The sequence below is a fragment of the Nicotiana sylvestris genome, chromosome 3, assembly GCF_000393655.2.
Source record: "Nicotiana sylvestris chromosome 3, ASM39365v2, whole genome shotgun sequence".
In the NCBI taxonomy this organism is placed as follows: Eukaryota; Viridiplantae; Streptophyta; class Magnoliopsida; order Solanales; family Solanaceae; genus Nicotiana; species Nicotiana sylvestris.
This window is the reverse complement of record NC_091059.1, coordinates 32,994,568-33,009,098: the sequence shown is the minus strand read 5'-3', so window position 1 is coordinate 33,009,098 and position 14,531 is coordinate 32,994,568. Positions and strand designations below refer to the sequence as shown.

The window sequence follows — 14,531 nt, the reverse complement described above, 5'->3', positions numbered from 1 at the left end:
AATCCTGGCTAACCACGGGCGAACTTCTTCTTTTATCGCAAGCTTCTCCAAGTACTGAGACTCGTCTTATTCCCCAAACCCCAGAAAATCATTCAAGGATTGCCCGTCAAAAACTACCGTCTTTTCCCTCACCTTTGTCGCTTTTGTATCCTGAACCACATGGTGAACATTGCTATAGAATTCTTTCACCATGTGTCCGTTTGCATTGTCAACCTTTTCTTTAAAGAACCCCCAACCCTCTCTCGTACGGAATTGAGCTTGTACGTGAGGGTTGTGAGGGAGAAAGTCGGCATCAATGAATCGCCGCTCCGATCACTTTTTGGCGCTGTTGCCGGGGAGCTTTACAGTGTTTGACTATTTGTTTGCTAGTTTTGTGTTTTTGCTTCTCTTTTCTTCTTTTTACTTATTTTGTTTGTTCATTTCACTCAGGTACCAATGGCTTTAAATGCAAATGATCCTCTTAATGTGGGAGTGGAGGAGGTGGAAGATGTGGAACAAGATGAGATGTTACCGCAAGCACAAAGGAGGGGTAGGAATGCTAATGCTAATGACAACATACCAGACCCTCTTCCACCTCCACCAAGAGTTGCTTTACGAGTTCTACCCAATCAAGGGTACGAAAGTGCAATAGTTCCTCCCCGAATCCGGGCGGGGAACTTCCAAATCACCAATGTCATGCTCACTTTGCTCGAACAACGAGGGTATTTCATAGGCGCTTCGGACCAAAACGCCTACAAGCATTTGAAAGGGTTTGTGGATACTTGTTGGGGGAGCAAGCAGACGAATGTTTCGGAAGATGCACTGAGGCTAAGGCTTTTCCCCTTCTCACTTCGGGGGAAAGCATTGGATTGGTTGGAAAGATTGCCAAATCATTCCATCACTACTTGGGATGAATTGGCAGATAAATTCATTGCGAAGTTCTTCTCGCCAAGTCATATGGCGGCTCTTAGAGATGATATCCTAGCTTTCAAGCAAGAGCCGACAGAGCCTTTACATGAGATATGGGAGAGATTTTGGACAATGGTGAAAGAATGTCCCAACAACGATATGAATGATGTGATGATCCAACAGACGTTCTATCGAGGTATAAACACAACAAAACAATGCATTGTTAATCAGTTGGCCGGTGGTAATTTATGAAGCTTCCATACAACGAAGCTTGTGATGTTCTTGATGAAATGGCCGATACTTCTTCGGCATGGCAAAGCCGGGCTAATGTTCCTCAAGGTGATCCCAATGTTATACACTTGCATAAGGAGTTGCATGATCACGGTCAAGCCATCGCCGAACTCACAACAATAATGAACAAGTTGGCTAAGGCGCAACTTCAACAAGTTCAAAATCCGCGCCAAGTCAATGCTATGGAGGGAGTGAGTATGATGAAAAGAAGGCAAAGAGGGCAACAACAACCTCCTGAAAATTTTGACAACTTTGATGATGGGCATGGTGGTTATTCGAATGAATGTTATGATGACCAAAGTGAAGAGGTCCAATATGTGAATAACTACCAAGGTAATAGAGGAAATCAAGGAAATCAACAATGGAGTTCCCAAGGCAATTGGGGGAACCAACTAAATAGTGGAAATTGGAACAATAATTGGGGTAATCAAGGCAATCAAGGTAACAATTGAGGTAATCAAGGCAATCAAGGCAATTGGGGCGGAAACAACAATAATTGGAACAACAACAACAATGGTGGGTGGAACAATAATCAAGGAGGTAATCAAGGCAATCGGGAGCAAGGTTTTCAAAGGCACCCGATGTACCAACAACCGAACAACCCACCCCCGTTCCAATCTCAAGGGTCGAGTTCTTCGGGTCAAGATATGGGTAGAATTGAGAACATGTTCGAACAAATGATGAACAAGAATCACGACTCGGATGCCCAATTAGCCTCCCACAACACTTCGATCCGGAACTTAGAGGTGCAACTTGGACAAATATCACTATCTCTCAAAACTCGCACAAAGGGTGCACTACCAAGTGATACGGTGGTGAACCCCAAGGGTGGGCACAATAACCATGTCATGGCAGTGAAAACGCGTAGCGGGAGAGGGGGTGATGTGCAAGAAGCTCAAGTTAGGGTTGATGATGATGAGTTGCGGGAAGATGATGTCCCATTAGTGGTTGAAGATATTGTTGAACCAAGTGTGAGGAATGAAGTGAGAATAGATATTGATGAGGGTGAGGAGGAGACCCAAGAGGCCGTGAACCCGTCTAGGGAACACGTCATTGACATGCCGGAACCTACGGTGCCAAAAGCCAAGGCACCTTTACCTAGGCCTCCTACGCCATATCCTCAAAGACTGGCCAAGCAAAAGGGTGACAATCAGTTTAAAAAGTTTATTGAGATGATGAAGAGTTTGACCATCAATGTGCCTTTGGTGGAGGCACTTGAACAAATTCCCGGATATGCAAAGTTCATGAAGGACTTGGTTACTAAGAAGAGATTTATGGAGTGCGAGACTATCAAGATGACGCATCAAGTGAGTTCCATTGTGCACTCCATGGCTCCAAAGCTAGAGGATCCCGGTGCATTCACAATACCATGCACCATTGGAAGCGCAGATTTTGCAAAGGCCCTATGTGACTTGGGGGCAAGTATCAATCTCATGCCTTATTCGGTGTTCAAAACTTTGGGAATCGGGCAACCTCGCCCGACCTCCATGAAGCTTCAAATGACGGACCGATCTATGAAGCGGCCCTTGGGAATTATTGATGATGTCCTCGTTCGTGTTGACAAGTTTATATTGCCGGCGGACTTCATGATCTTGGATTACGAGGTGGATTTCGAGGTGCCTATCATTCTTGGAAGGCCTTTACTAGCTACGGTAAGGCATTGGTTGATGTAGAGGCGGGAGAATCGACTTTCCGCGTTGGTGATGAAAAGTGGTTTTCCATGTATGCAAGTCTATGCGCCAACCAAATAGCACCGAAGTGTGTTAGTTTGTCGACATTGTCACGGCGGTGATAATGGATGACACAAGCGCAATGGCAAATGTTGAGGACCCACTCGAGGCCGTGATCTTGAACATGGAGGTTGATGATATTCCGGAAAGGGTGGAGTGTGTGAATGCACTTAATGGCATGGGCTTATATTCCTATGAGCAAAGGAACCTATCTTTTGATCTTGAAAATCGCAAAACTCCACCCACCAAACCATCCATTGAGGAGCCACCGGTGTTGGAGTTGAAACCACTTCCTCCTCACCTCAGGTATGAGTTTCTTGGTCCTAATTTCACTTTGCCGGTTATTCTTTCTTCTTGTTTGACTAACGTGCAGGTGGATGCCACTTTGGTGGTTCTTCAAAAGCACAAGCGGGCAATTGGATGGACTTTGGCGGATATTCGGGGTATTAGCCCCGCGTTTTGCATGCACAAGATAATATTGGAGGAGGATGCGAGACCATCTCTTGAACATCAAAGGAGACTCAATGAATCCATGCAAGAGGTGGTTAAGAAGGAAATCATCAAGTGGCTTGACGCCGGTGTGGTATATCCAATTTCTGATAGTTCGTGGACCTCTCCAGTTCAGTATGTGCCGAAGAAGGGAGGAATGACGGTAGTGACCAATGATAATAATGAGCTGATTCCGACTCGTACTGTGATGGGTTGGAGGGTATGCATGGACTACCGAAAACTGAACAAGGTTACAAGAAAAGACCATTTTCCCTTGCCATTCTTGGATCAGATGCTTGACCGTCTGGCGGGCCGGGCATTCTATTGTTTTCTAGATGTATATTCCGGCTATAACCAGATTCTCATTGCCCTAGAGGATCAAAAAAAGACAACATTCACATGTCCGTATGGCACATTCGCATTCTTGCGTATGCCATTTGTACTATGTAATGCTCCAGCGACCTTTCAAAGATGTATGATGGCAATCTTCACCCATATGGTGGAGGACATATTGGAGGTCTTCATGGATGACTTTAGTGTGGTCGGAGATTCATTTGGTGAATGTTTGCAAAATCTTGATCGTGTGTTGGCCCGTTATGAAGACACAAATTTGGTGCTCAATTGGGAGAAATGCCACTTTATGGTGGAAGAAGGAATTGTGTTGGGTCATAAAATTTTGAAAAGGGGGATCGAGGTCGACAAAGCAAAAATCGAGGTGATCTCAAGGCTTCCTCCCCCTAACTCTGTCAAAGGGGTGAGGAGTTTTCTTGGACACGCGGCTTTCTATCGGAGATTCATTAAGGACTTTTCTAAGGTAGTGAACCCGTTGTGTAAGTTGTTCGAAAAGGATGCAAAATATGTGTTTGATGACAAGTGTATGGAGGCCTTCGAGCTTCTAAAACAAAAGTTGACGACTACCCCCATCATAACCGCACCCAATTGGAGCTTACCCTTTGAGCTCATGTTTGACGCTAGTGATGTTGCGGTGGGGGCGGTTTTGGGCCAGAAAATCAACAAATTATTCCATCCGGTGTATTATGATAGCAAGACGATGAATGAGGCGCAAAGAAATTACACAGCCACCGAGAAGGAATTGCTTGCCATCGTATTTGCCATATAGAAGTTTTGCCCGTACCTTATGGGGGCCAAAGTGAATCCATACCGATCACGCCGCCCTTAGGTACTTGATGACTAAGAAGGATTCAAAAGCAAGATTGATGAGATGGGTGCTTCTTCTACAAGAATTTGATTTGGAGATCGTTGATAGAAAAGGGAGTGAGAACCAAGTGGCGGACCACTTGTCTAGATTGGAGGAGGAAGGGAGGCCTTCGGATGGCCTTGAGATAAATGATTCTTTTCCGGACGAACAACTCCTCTCAGTTTCTATGCTTGACATGCCGTGGTTCGCCGACATTGCTAATTATTTGGTTACTGGTGTGGTCCCGTATGAGCTCTCTTCTAACCAAAGGAAGAAGCTTAGGCGGGATGCTTTGGACTTCTATTGGGATGAGCCATACCTTTTCAAAATTTGCACCGATGGTGTGATTCGCCGGTGTGTTCCCAAAGAAGAGCAATTGAGTATTGTGGAAGCTTGTTACTCTTCGCCCTATGGTGGTCATCATGGCGGGACGAGGACGGAGTCTAAAGTGTTGAGTTGTGGGTTCTATTGTCCTTCATTTTTCAAGGATGCCGATGATTATGTGAAAAGATGTGACGAGTGTCAACGTGCTAGAGGGATTTCAAAGAAAGATGAGATGCCCCTTAACACGATTCTTGAGGTCGACATTTTTGATATTTGGGGGATCGACTTTATGGGACCATTCGTGAGTTCTTGTGGCAATACTTACATTTTGGTAGCTGTGGATTACGTGTCAAAATGGGTTGAGGCCATCGCCTTACCCAACAATGAAGCTCGCAGTGTGGTGGCTTTCTTTAAGAAGAGCATTTTCACTAGGTTTGGCACACCCCGTGCCATAATTAGTGACGGTGGCTCTCATTTTTGCAACAAGGCTTTCAATTCTTTGCTTACCAAGTATGGGGTAAACAACAAAGTGACCACTCCCTATCATCCTCAAGCAAGTGGCCAAGTTGAAGTCTCAAACCGGGAAATCAAGAGTATTCTTGTCACGACCCAAACCAAAGGGCCGCGACGGGAACTCGGTGCCTTACTCAACCGAGTACCAACGTAACATATCTTTCTTATCATGTTATCATGAGTAAATGAGCTAGAAAACCCGTCATGAGATAACAAGAATAAAACATAAGGGAATACTCAACATATGAAGACCCAACATGATATACAATTTAATATATGTGACATACGGGCCTATAAGGCTGACATGACCATTAGTAAACTCGAAACATAGGCCGACAAGGCCATAAAATTATCCATACACATGACATCTGTCTACAAGCCTCTAAGAGTATATAAAATCATAAAGGTCGGGACAGGGCCCCGCCATACCAATCGATACATATCCAAAGCATACTGACCAAATAGGCAACTCCGGAGCAAGTGGAGTGCACCAACACCTTCACTGAGCTGATAGCCTACTAGGAGGACTGTCAACCTATCAATCGAGACCTGCAGGCATGAAATGCAGCATCCCCAGGCAAAAGGGACGTCAGTACGAATAAAGTACCGAGTATGTTAGGCAGGAAAGCTTAAACAAGAACAGTAATGTAAAGAGAGATATAGAGGAGATACAACCTATAACATCTGAGTGCCTCTAGGGGTTACTGATATGAAATGCATAATACATATATATACATAAACGTTTTAAAATATTCTCCTCTGTGGGCATCATCATCATCATATCGTACCCGGCCTCAAAGAGGACTCGGTAAAAGCGTACCCGACCATCATAAGGTTTGGTAGAATCATACCCGACCACATGGAGCTCGGTAAACCCAACTGATCAGTGGTTTCACAATAGGTGCCGTACCCGACCGACTATAGAGCGGCTCGGTAGAGTAAAATAGATACTATATATAATGCATGCTAGACTCATAGAATCAGCTTCTAAACCTTTTGGAGTGACTTAAGAGCACTATGGACATCCATACCCTCAATATGAACCTTAGTAGGATTCAAGGATCATACACACTTGCTTAGAATAATTTTATAAGGAAAGAACAACATGGACAACCTTAGTTGCTAGGAGTAGATCCGTTATGAAGTAGCGTATTCATTTCACTTTAGATCATGCCAAAAGAAAGAAGAAAGTGCCTTAACATACCTTAAACCCGTTGAGTCCTTAATCACTTCCAAGCAACTCTTCAAACAAGTCAACTCAATCTATCATAGTATAAGGAGATTCAAAATCAGTGCTGAGCAAAGGCTAAGTCTATAACTTAAGCTAGTAGCTCGTTTACGTAAATTTTGGCAGCATCTCCCTTGTAACAAGGGCCTCCTCCAATACCATATACAAACAACAATGACCAGAGCAATCCATCAATACATAATTATCAATATCAAGACACCATATAACAACAACAAGTCACAACTACATTACGACGAGCGGCAAGCTCCGATTGGAATCCGTATACCCCTTATCAATCCTTATAGACTTCTTACTTCAACATAAAAGTATCATTAACATGATAATGAAGTCATTAATCAATGATTCCAGCCTTATACCATATATTTATAACAACGAAAATAATCCACAACTTCAACTATCCTCAATTAGCAACTTTATTCACTAGTTCATGTCTAGCCCATCCATTTAACTTAATCAACATCAAGATAACCTTAGGCACAAGTAAGAACACAATATAAATACCTCCTACAGCAACTTCAAGTCAAAATCCAAGTTATATTCAGTTTACAACAACCCTCAATAGCAATACAACACCATAGAAGTGACTTAAGCTAACCCAAGTATTATCTTGTAGTTTATCATCCTAACAACTTAACCAACATACAAGCAAGATTAAGCACAATTAGTAGGTTGTTATACTCACCTTAGACAGCAGCAACAACTTGGAATTTCATCCAAATACAGCCCACAACAATCCTCAATGACAACACAACCTCAAAGAGGTGTTGTTCTTCACTAGAACTAAGTTTTGATGTTGAAATATGGTGTAATCACTTTGGAATCACTTCAAACCCTTGTGATATATGTTTAGGAGGGTTAGGAGAAGTTTGGAGACGAACTTTAGTTGAAAAATGAGCAAAAATAGGCGTCCAAATCGTTTATAAATTGAAGTAGGTCAACCACCGCCTAAGTGGGTCCCATTGGGAGCTGCTTGCGCGGTCTCGCGAAAACATGAATATATCTCTACTACGATGTCATATTGATAAACGGTTTAATGCGTTAGAAACTAGACTCGTAGATATTCAATTTGGTATGTAGAAAACCCCATGATTCCAAGTATATTTGGAGAAATGCTCAGATACATTTGACCTAAATTTCAGCAAATTTATGAATGTAACTTGTGATGACCTTTGCCAACTCTTGTTCCACAACTTGCTTGCCTTCAAAATGTAGAAAATGAATATCATACGACTAAAATAACTCATAGAATAACCTCCTTATCATGTTAAGAACCCTAGTCTCACCCCAAAGTACATGTTATAACATTCCAAACTTGTCGACTTTTGACGAAACTTATTTTCTTCAATTGGTTTAGCTTCTAAGATTTCCAACTCTCTTGGTACTCGTTATTCATGATCTTAAATATTTGTAACCTCCAAGGTAACATGATTAACTTACTTTATTTGCTTCCAAATATAATCTCATTTCCGAGCTTACATCAATGACTTACGACGTACTCTCACGTATGAAAACTTGGGTTGTAACATCATTCCCCCCTTTGGAACATTCGTCCTCGAATGTTGATTGATGCACTTATCAGTTTCATAAACTATAGCTCTTATGAATACTTTAATGTTCATCTTTCCATCTAATCCACTATTTTGTGAATAAATATAAACGCTTGGGCATTCCCCCTTTTAGGCCTCTTTGTCACGCCATGACATGTGGTCGGAATTCTTCCAACATCGTAACATTTGCTACCTTATGTCATGCAGTATGTATGACTGTGTCCTTGTATGAGCGCCTAGCGAGTCATATTCTCTTTTTCCTCCATATTTTAGCCATTCTCTAAGCCTCACTTTATGAATATATACAGAATTATGACAAGCTGTCCCTCTAGGCATCTATAAGTGTACTGATGCCTTTCGCTTGGTACTTTATCGAACTTAAGACTATTTCAATCTCTTGTTTCATAGCCTTGTATATCTATCCTTATGGATTTACTACATCATAGTAGGTTATACTATACCATAAAACTTACTTCGGTTTATTATTACCGAGGTTTGCTACCCAACTTCAGGTTACTCTCTCGCTGCTTATCCTATATGTATAAATCTAAGTCCTTTAGTGTTTCCTCATTATTATTCATCTAAGAATAAGAAACAAATCTCATCTCGTACTTTGGAACTTGTACCCATCTATTGTTTATTCACCTTAATGTTGATCTATAATCTATCACTGATAACTTGCAACCTCTTACGTAATACACTGTCACTAGGGCTCACATCTTATTGGGGAACATATGAAGTGATTTTCCTGATCCACCTAGGGATAATACTATACTTCAATAACCGTATTTCATTGCATCCCAATGCGATTCATCTTATGGGGGTATTCTAATCCCGTGCAATTAATGAAATTCCTTTCTCATTAAATTATTACTCAATCAAAGGCCTAAGCATCATCCTCTTATCTATCACAATTACACCCTTATTCTACTACCAGGGCAGCATTCCACCTCTTCTAAATGCACCTAGTCTCAGACTCCTCTGTGTTCATTCAGGCTGTACCGAGCTTTTTATTACATATGGAAATCATCAGCTCCCTTGTTTTGATGGGTTTAATCCTGAGGACATACATATTCTCGTCACCTTCTCACTCACCTTTTCATATCCTTACTCCTATCTACCTAAAACGTTGTTGCTCTACAATACTTTACCTTAGGACCTCCACCGATCTATTTATACTACTCGCAACCTTCCTTTAACTTGCTAGCACCATAAATTTCCTTTCGTGCCTTCTCAGTTGTCCTTAAATGTAAGCAATTACTTTTGCTGGTCGTTCTATCACTTGTTGCATGAATACTTGGCTTGTCATTTTGCCCACGAATACTATAATTTCCTGTACCTCATATGATCTCAAACATCACCTTTGATGGCTTTTTTTTACCATTCATTAGCCATGATAGGTGCCACTTTCTTATGGAGTGTATACAATATTGTAGTGAGACTGTTGTTACAGGATCATTTACTCTTTAGCTCACTATGCTTAGGTGGAAACCTTCTTCCTTATTTCCTCAGCTAGTCTTTCATTGTAGTACTTAAGGAGACATTCTGGCTCTTGCCTCTGGACATTTGTCATTCCAATCATTTTGGGTCCAGTCTCCGAGTTGCATTGTGACTCGAGATTCAATTGACCCTCAAGCTCTTTCCTGCCTGCATGGGCGGATGATTATGGCCCTTTGTGTTTTGGGTTGAAGTGACCTTACGGGCGCGCGACCCGAAGGTTTACTTGGCCGACGACAGTGGCACTTATGTCGTGCCCTTAGGCACATTACAGTTTTTGAGTACAGTCTCCGAGTCACGTTGTAATTCGAGCTCTAATCGACCCTTAATTTTTTTTTGAGTTTCTAGCCGGCGACGGTGGCACTTATGCCGTGCCCTTAGGCACATTACAGTTTTCGAGTACAGTCTCCGAGTCGCATTGCGATTCGATCTGTAATCGACCCTTAAAATTTCTTTGAGTTTCTGGCCGCGACGGTGGCACTTATGCCGCATGTTCGTTGAGACCTTTCAATATGTGGCCTGGAGGCTTGCATAGTTAACTATTTTGGATCCGGTCTCCGAATCGGGTTATGATTCGAGCTCATTTTAATCCTCAAGTTGTTAAAAAAAATTTTAGCTGGCGACACTGGCTCTTACGCTATTTGGTTGTAGAGACCTTTCAATATGAGACCCGTAGGCTTGCTTAGCTGGAGACAATGGCTTTTATGCTATTTTTGCCCGTGGGCAGTTTTGTAGGCTTTGTGTCTGCTTGTTAAGGTCTTTTAGAGTATTTTTGCCTGACCCGTCGTCGGTTCCAGAGGAACCTCGATTTCAAGTCATTATCAGCGATGTTTCGAGCACCTCGCAAGGTTCATAGCTCGTAGGTCGAGTAGATTGACGCTCTTGCGATTTGGAGCCGACATGGTCGGAGCTCGTTTTTGCCTATTGAGGGAAGCCTGTTTTAACTGGTTCTTTTCGAAGTATATTCGAAGTAGTGGCCTGTGATTTTTAGCGATAGTCGGGCGTCCCTTGTGAGCACGTGAGTTTTGCCTTACGAAAAACTGCTCCAAAATAAATCAAAATAAATTTCTTTTACTGTGTAATTTCTGAATTTGCGTGGTGTTAAATATTTGTTTATGTCCGTAAAATGTTTGCTTTGTTATAATTAAACAAAATTAAAATAAAAATACATGTTTCATCTAGGATTTAAGTATGCATTTAATTAAGTTAATTTAAATAAAATTACAAAAATATGCGTTTGTTCTAATTTTAATGTTTCACTATGTGATTAATATTTTTGTCTATGTGTTAAATTGTTAAAGGTTGATTAATATTTTGAAGGAGTAATTTTTTTATTTTTAATAATTGAAGAATTAAATTGGAAATTAAAAAGAGTGGAATTAAATGGGCAAAAACGGATCTGGGCCAAATTTTCTAAACAAAATCAGGCCCAATCCAAATGACCATGTCCGGTCCAATTCAAAACAGAATCAAACGACGTCGTTTGGTTACCCCTTATCAAGGGCCGTTGGATTAAATCCAACCAACGGCCAAGATCTCATCACCCTAACCCAAGACCCTTACCCGATCCGATACCCGGTTCAACCCGTCCCCCTAACTTAAACCAAACGACACCGTTTGGTTAAGTGAGTAGATCTCAGCCATCCATTCTACTTGATCCAACGGACGATACCAGTCCACCCCACCCCTATATAAATCCCAAGCCTCTACCCGGCCCCTAACTGAACACCCCCCTCTCCGCTCCTGTTCATCATCGTTCCAAACAGACCCCTAACCCTAGCCGCCCCTATTCCCCTTCGCCTGAAACCCGGCGGCATCAACGCCGCCGGTCACCAACTTAACACCCTAGGACCTCCTGAACCTCCCCTACACGAATCCGACCTTAGTTTCCTTCGAATCAGGCCCCAACTCTTCGAATCTTAAATCGAAGGTTGGCCTGAAAACTTGATCTAAACCAATCAGCCCCAAATTAACACCATGGCTTCCCCTAACAACCCTTGTTATGGATCTGAAGTTAGTTTGGTTCGAATCAGCTCTGAACTTCTCGAATCTTCTTTTGAAGATTCGGACCAAACAAGGACGAACTCAGATCCGTTTCAAACTAACACCAAATGACCCCTAGGCTACCCTCACCATTGTGTCATGTTTGGTTCTTCTCGAATCTGACCAGAAATGGTTAAATCCCAAATCGAGTTTTTAAGAACCCTAAAAATACCAAACTTCCGGATTCTGTTCAGATTATGATGAAGATTGAGGTTTAATCGACCTTAGTCGAAGTATTTTCAGTGGAAAATACTTCGACTAAGGTCAGTTTGATTTCAAACAAAAAATCCGAAATCCAAGTTGAGTTCGAGTCAGATTAAAATTCAGAGGTATTTTTCTATTATTTTGTGTATTTTAAGTGTATTGTTGTCTGTGTCAATAGCTTTTTGATTTTTCATATTTGTTTTGATCAATTCTGTCATTTCTGTCTCCTACCTATTTACTTGACCCGAATGTGAATTGTTTCTATTGGTTGTGATTGTTTACAATGTGTGTAATCGACTCGATTAAGTTCGTCGATTAGTTATATTACGAATTTTCATTTCTGAAAATGTTGACTGAAACAGTCTGCTTCTATTGTTTAGACTAATTATTGACAAATGTTGTAAATAGTCAATTGATTAGTATTCGTCAATTAAATCATGTTTGTTTATGAATTAGTGAATTCAAATGTATGCTGTATTGTTGTTTTCTAAACGGGACATTGTCAGTATATTGACAATGCTCCTGTATTTGTTTGCTTTTAATTCAGTTTTGAATTCCAGTTGAAATAATCCTGCATGTTCTGTATAATGTTAAGGTTGTTTTTATTCAGTTGAGAATTCCCTGTTTAAATTCAGTTTTTGTCAATCAGCCATTAGAAATGTAATATACTGTCTCAAAATCATAGGATTGGTTTTAGCTGTAAATCAGAAAGATAACTAAGTTTGTACAGATTTTAGAATCTGTTTTGCTGTAGGTTCTGATTTTTCAGTAATAACATTAGGATTTCAGGGGCACTTCTGGGAATGAAACAGTAAAAAACAGGGTATTAATGCTAGTGTATTATAATGTAATGTTAGTGACTATTAGTTAATGATACTAATGGGGAACAAGGGATAATGGAATGCTGGAAATCAGGAAAAAGTTCACTCAATGGGATCTAAAGTAGTTAAAAGCAGATTTTAGATATGATTTTCTGTTTTTAAAAGATAAAAGGGGGTCCAGGCAGCACTAAAAGAAAGGAGGCATACCTGTATAAATACAGGGGCAGATTTCAGGAACAAAGGGGAGTTAGAGAAGATTTTAAGAAAGAAAAAGAAAAGGAGAAGTAAGAGATTTTTAGGATTAATATTCTGAAGAAAGGAAAAGAACTCAGATTTTGTTTAAAAGGAAAGAGAGGAATAAAATAGAAAGAGAAATAGAAAAGAGAACATTCACACACACACACAATCTGAAATAGAAAAATCAGAAATAAGGAATCCGCAACAGAAAGAAACTGAAATCTGAAATGCATTCTTTCTGGAATCTGTCCGTTGTTTGCCTCTGAATGTTATTCAGAAAATCTGAAATTTCCTTAAGTCTCTGTCACTGTTCATCTGGTTCAACGGGTCTTATTCAGACTTGTTGTGTCATTGGTATATTCTACTGATTTTGTTATTGCTGCTACTGCTGAAATTTACTCCTTCTACCTTCATTTTCAGGTATATATATCCTTTTAAATTCTATGTTGGAAAGAGTTTCGGCATGACAGATAAATGAAGTTTGAATTGTAATAATGTCTGTTATTCATTGGAGCTCTTTAATTAAAAATTCAGTTTTATTTCTTGATCAAATAAGAAATATATGTTGATAGGATGATTGTAATTTAAATATCCTTCATTGAAGACTGTATAAGTGTTGTAATAAGATTAATTTTCTAAATTTTCATTGAAGTATAGTCATGATTGAATTGTTAAGGTAAGGAATATGACAGAAAATTGGTTATTAGTTAAGTTCTATGACATTGTTAGTAAGGTATAGAACATTCTGAAATATCAAGGAAAATATGCTATTAGTTTATTTTGTTAGTTAATTCAATGTTGTTTAAAGCTAGATGATGATTGGTTGCAATTGATTATCTTTTGGCATAACATTGGTTGTGTTCATAATCTATAATTGAAAGACGAGTTAGTATAATCCATTATGTTTATGATGTCAAATATGGTAAGTAATATTGTATGCAATGTTCATTTTTATTTAGTCAGTTAGACTTGTTCTCGTTCTTAATAATAAAAGGGCTTATGAATTTGTACGATTCGAAAGTTAATGGTTGTAATAATTCCTATGGATCTAGAATCAAATGGGTTTGATTACATATATAATTCAATCATAGGCATAATTAATTAAGTCAATTTCGTCTATTGGATCAAAACAAGTATATAAAAGTAAGATATAAATTGCAAAACTTTATATCAATGGTAATTAGAATAGAACTTCCACTAATTAATAATAACAAAAGTTCTTAAAAATATTCTTTCCTTTATAATTCATTTCAGTTTTATATACAATTCATTCGTTGGCATATATATTTTTTATAATTGTCACAAATAGTGTTAATCATATTTTATCCTTTCAATGAGAGTTTGAATAGTCTTGGGATGAACATAATTAATACTCGGAAATTATAGTCAACAGGCAGCATAAAATTTTTTGTGAATTTCTTTTAAAAGAATTTAAAGACACCCCCTTTAATATGAATTTCTTAGCATTTTCATATAAAATGTGTAGATACAACAAATAAT

General features: G+C 39.8%; 1 protein-coding gene across 1 annotated transcript; it reads left to right on the top strand.

Moving 5' to 3' along the window:
• Positions 1-1,826: 1,826 nt before the first annotated feature.
• On the top strand, positions 1,827-2,852 carry LOC138887203 (uncharacterized). Its single transcript, XM_070168925.1, has one exon. The coding sequence runs from the start codon at positions 1,827-1,829 to the stop codon at positions 2,850-2,852; it is 1,026 nt and encodes a 341-aa protein (XP_070025026.1).
• The last annotated feature ends 11,679 nt before the right edge of the window (positions 2,853-14,531 follow it).

Coding starts and splice junctions, on each gene's coding strand:
- LOC138887203 (XM_070168925.1), top strand. CDS start 1,827: ATGGGTAGAATTGAGAACATGTTCGAACAAATGATGAACAAGAATCAC.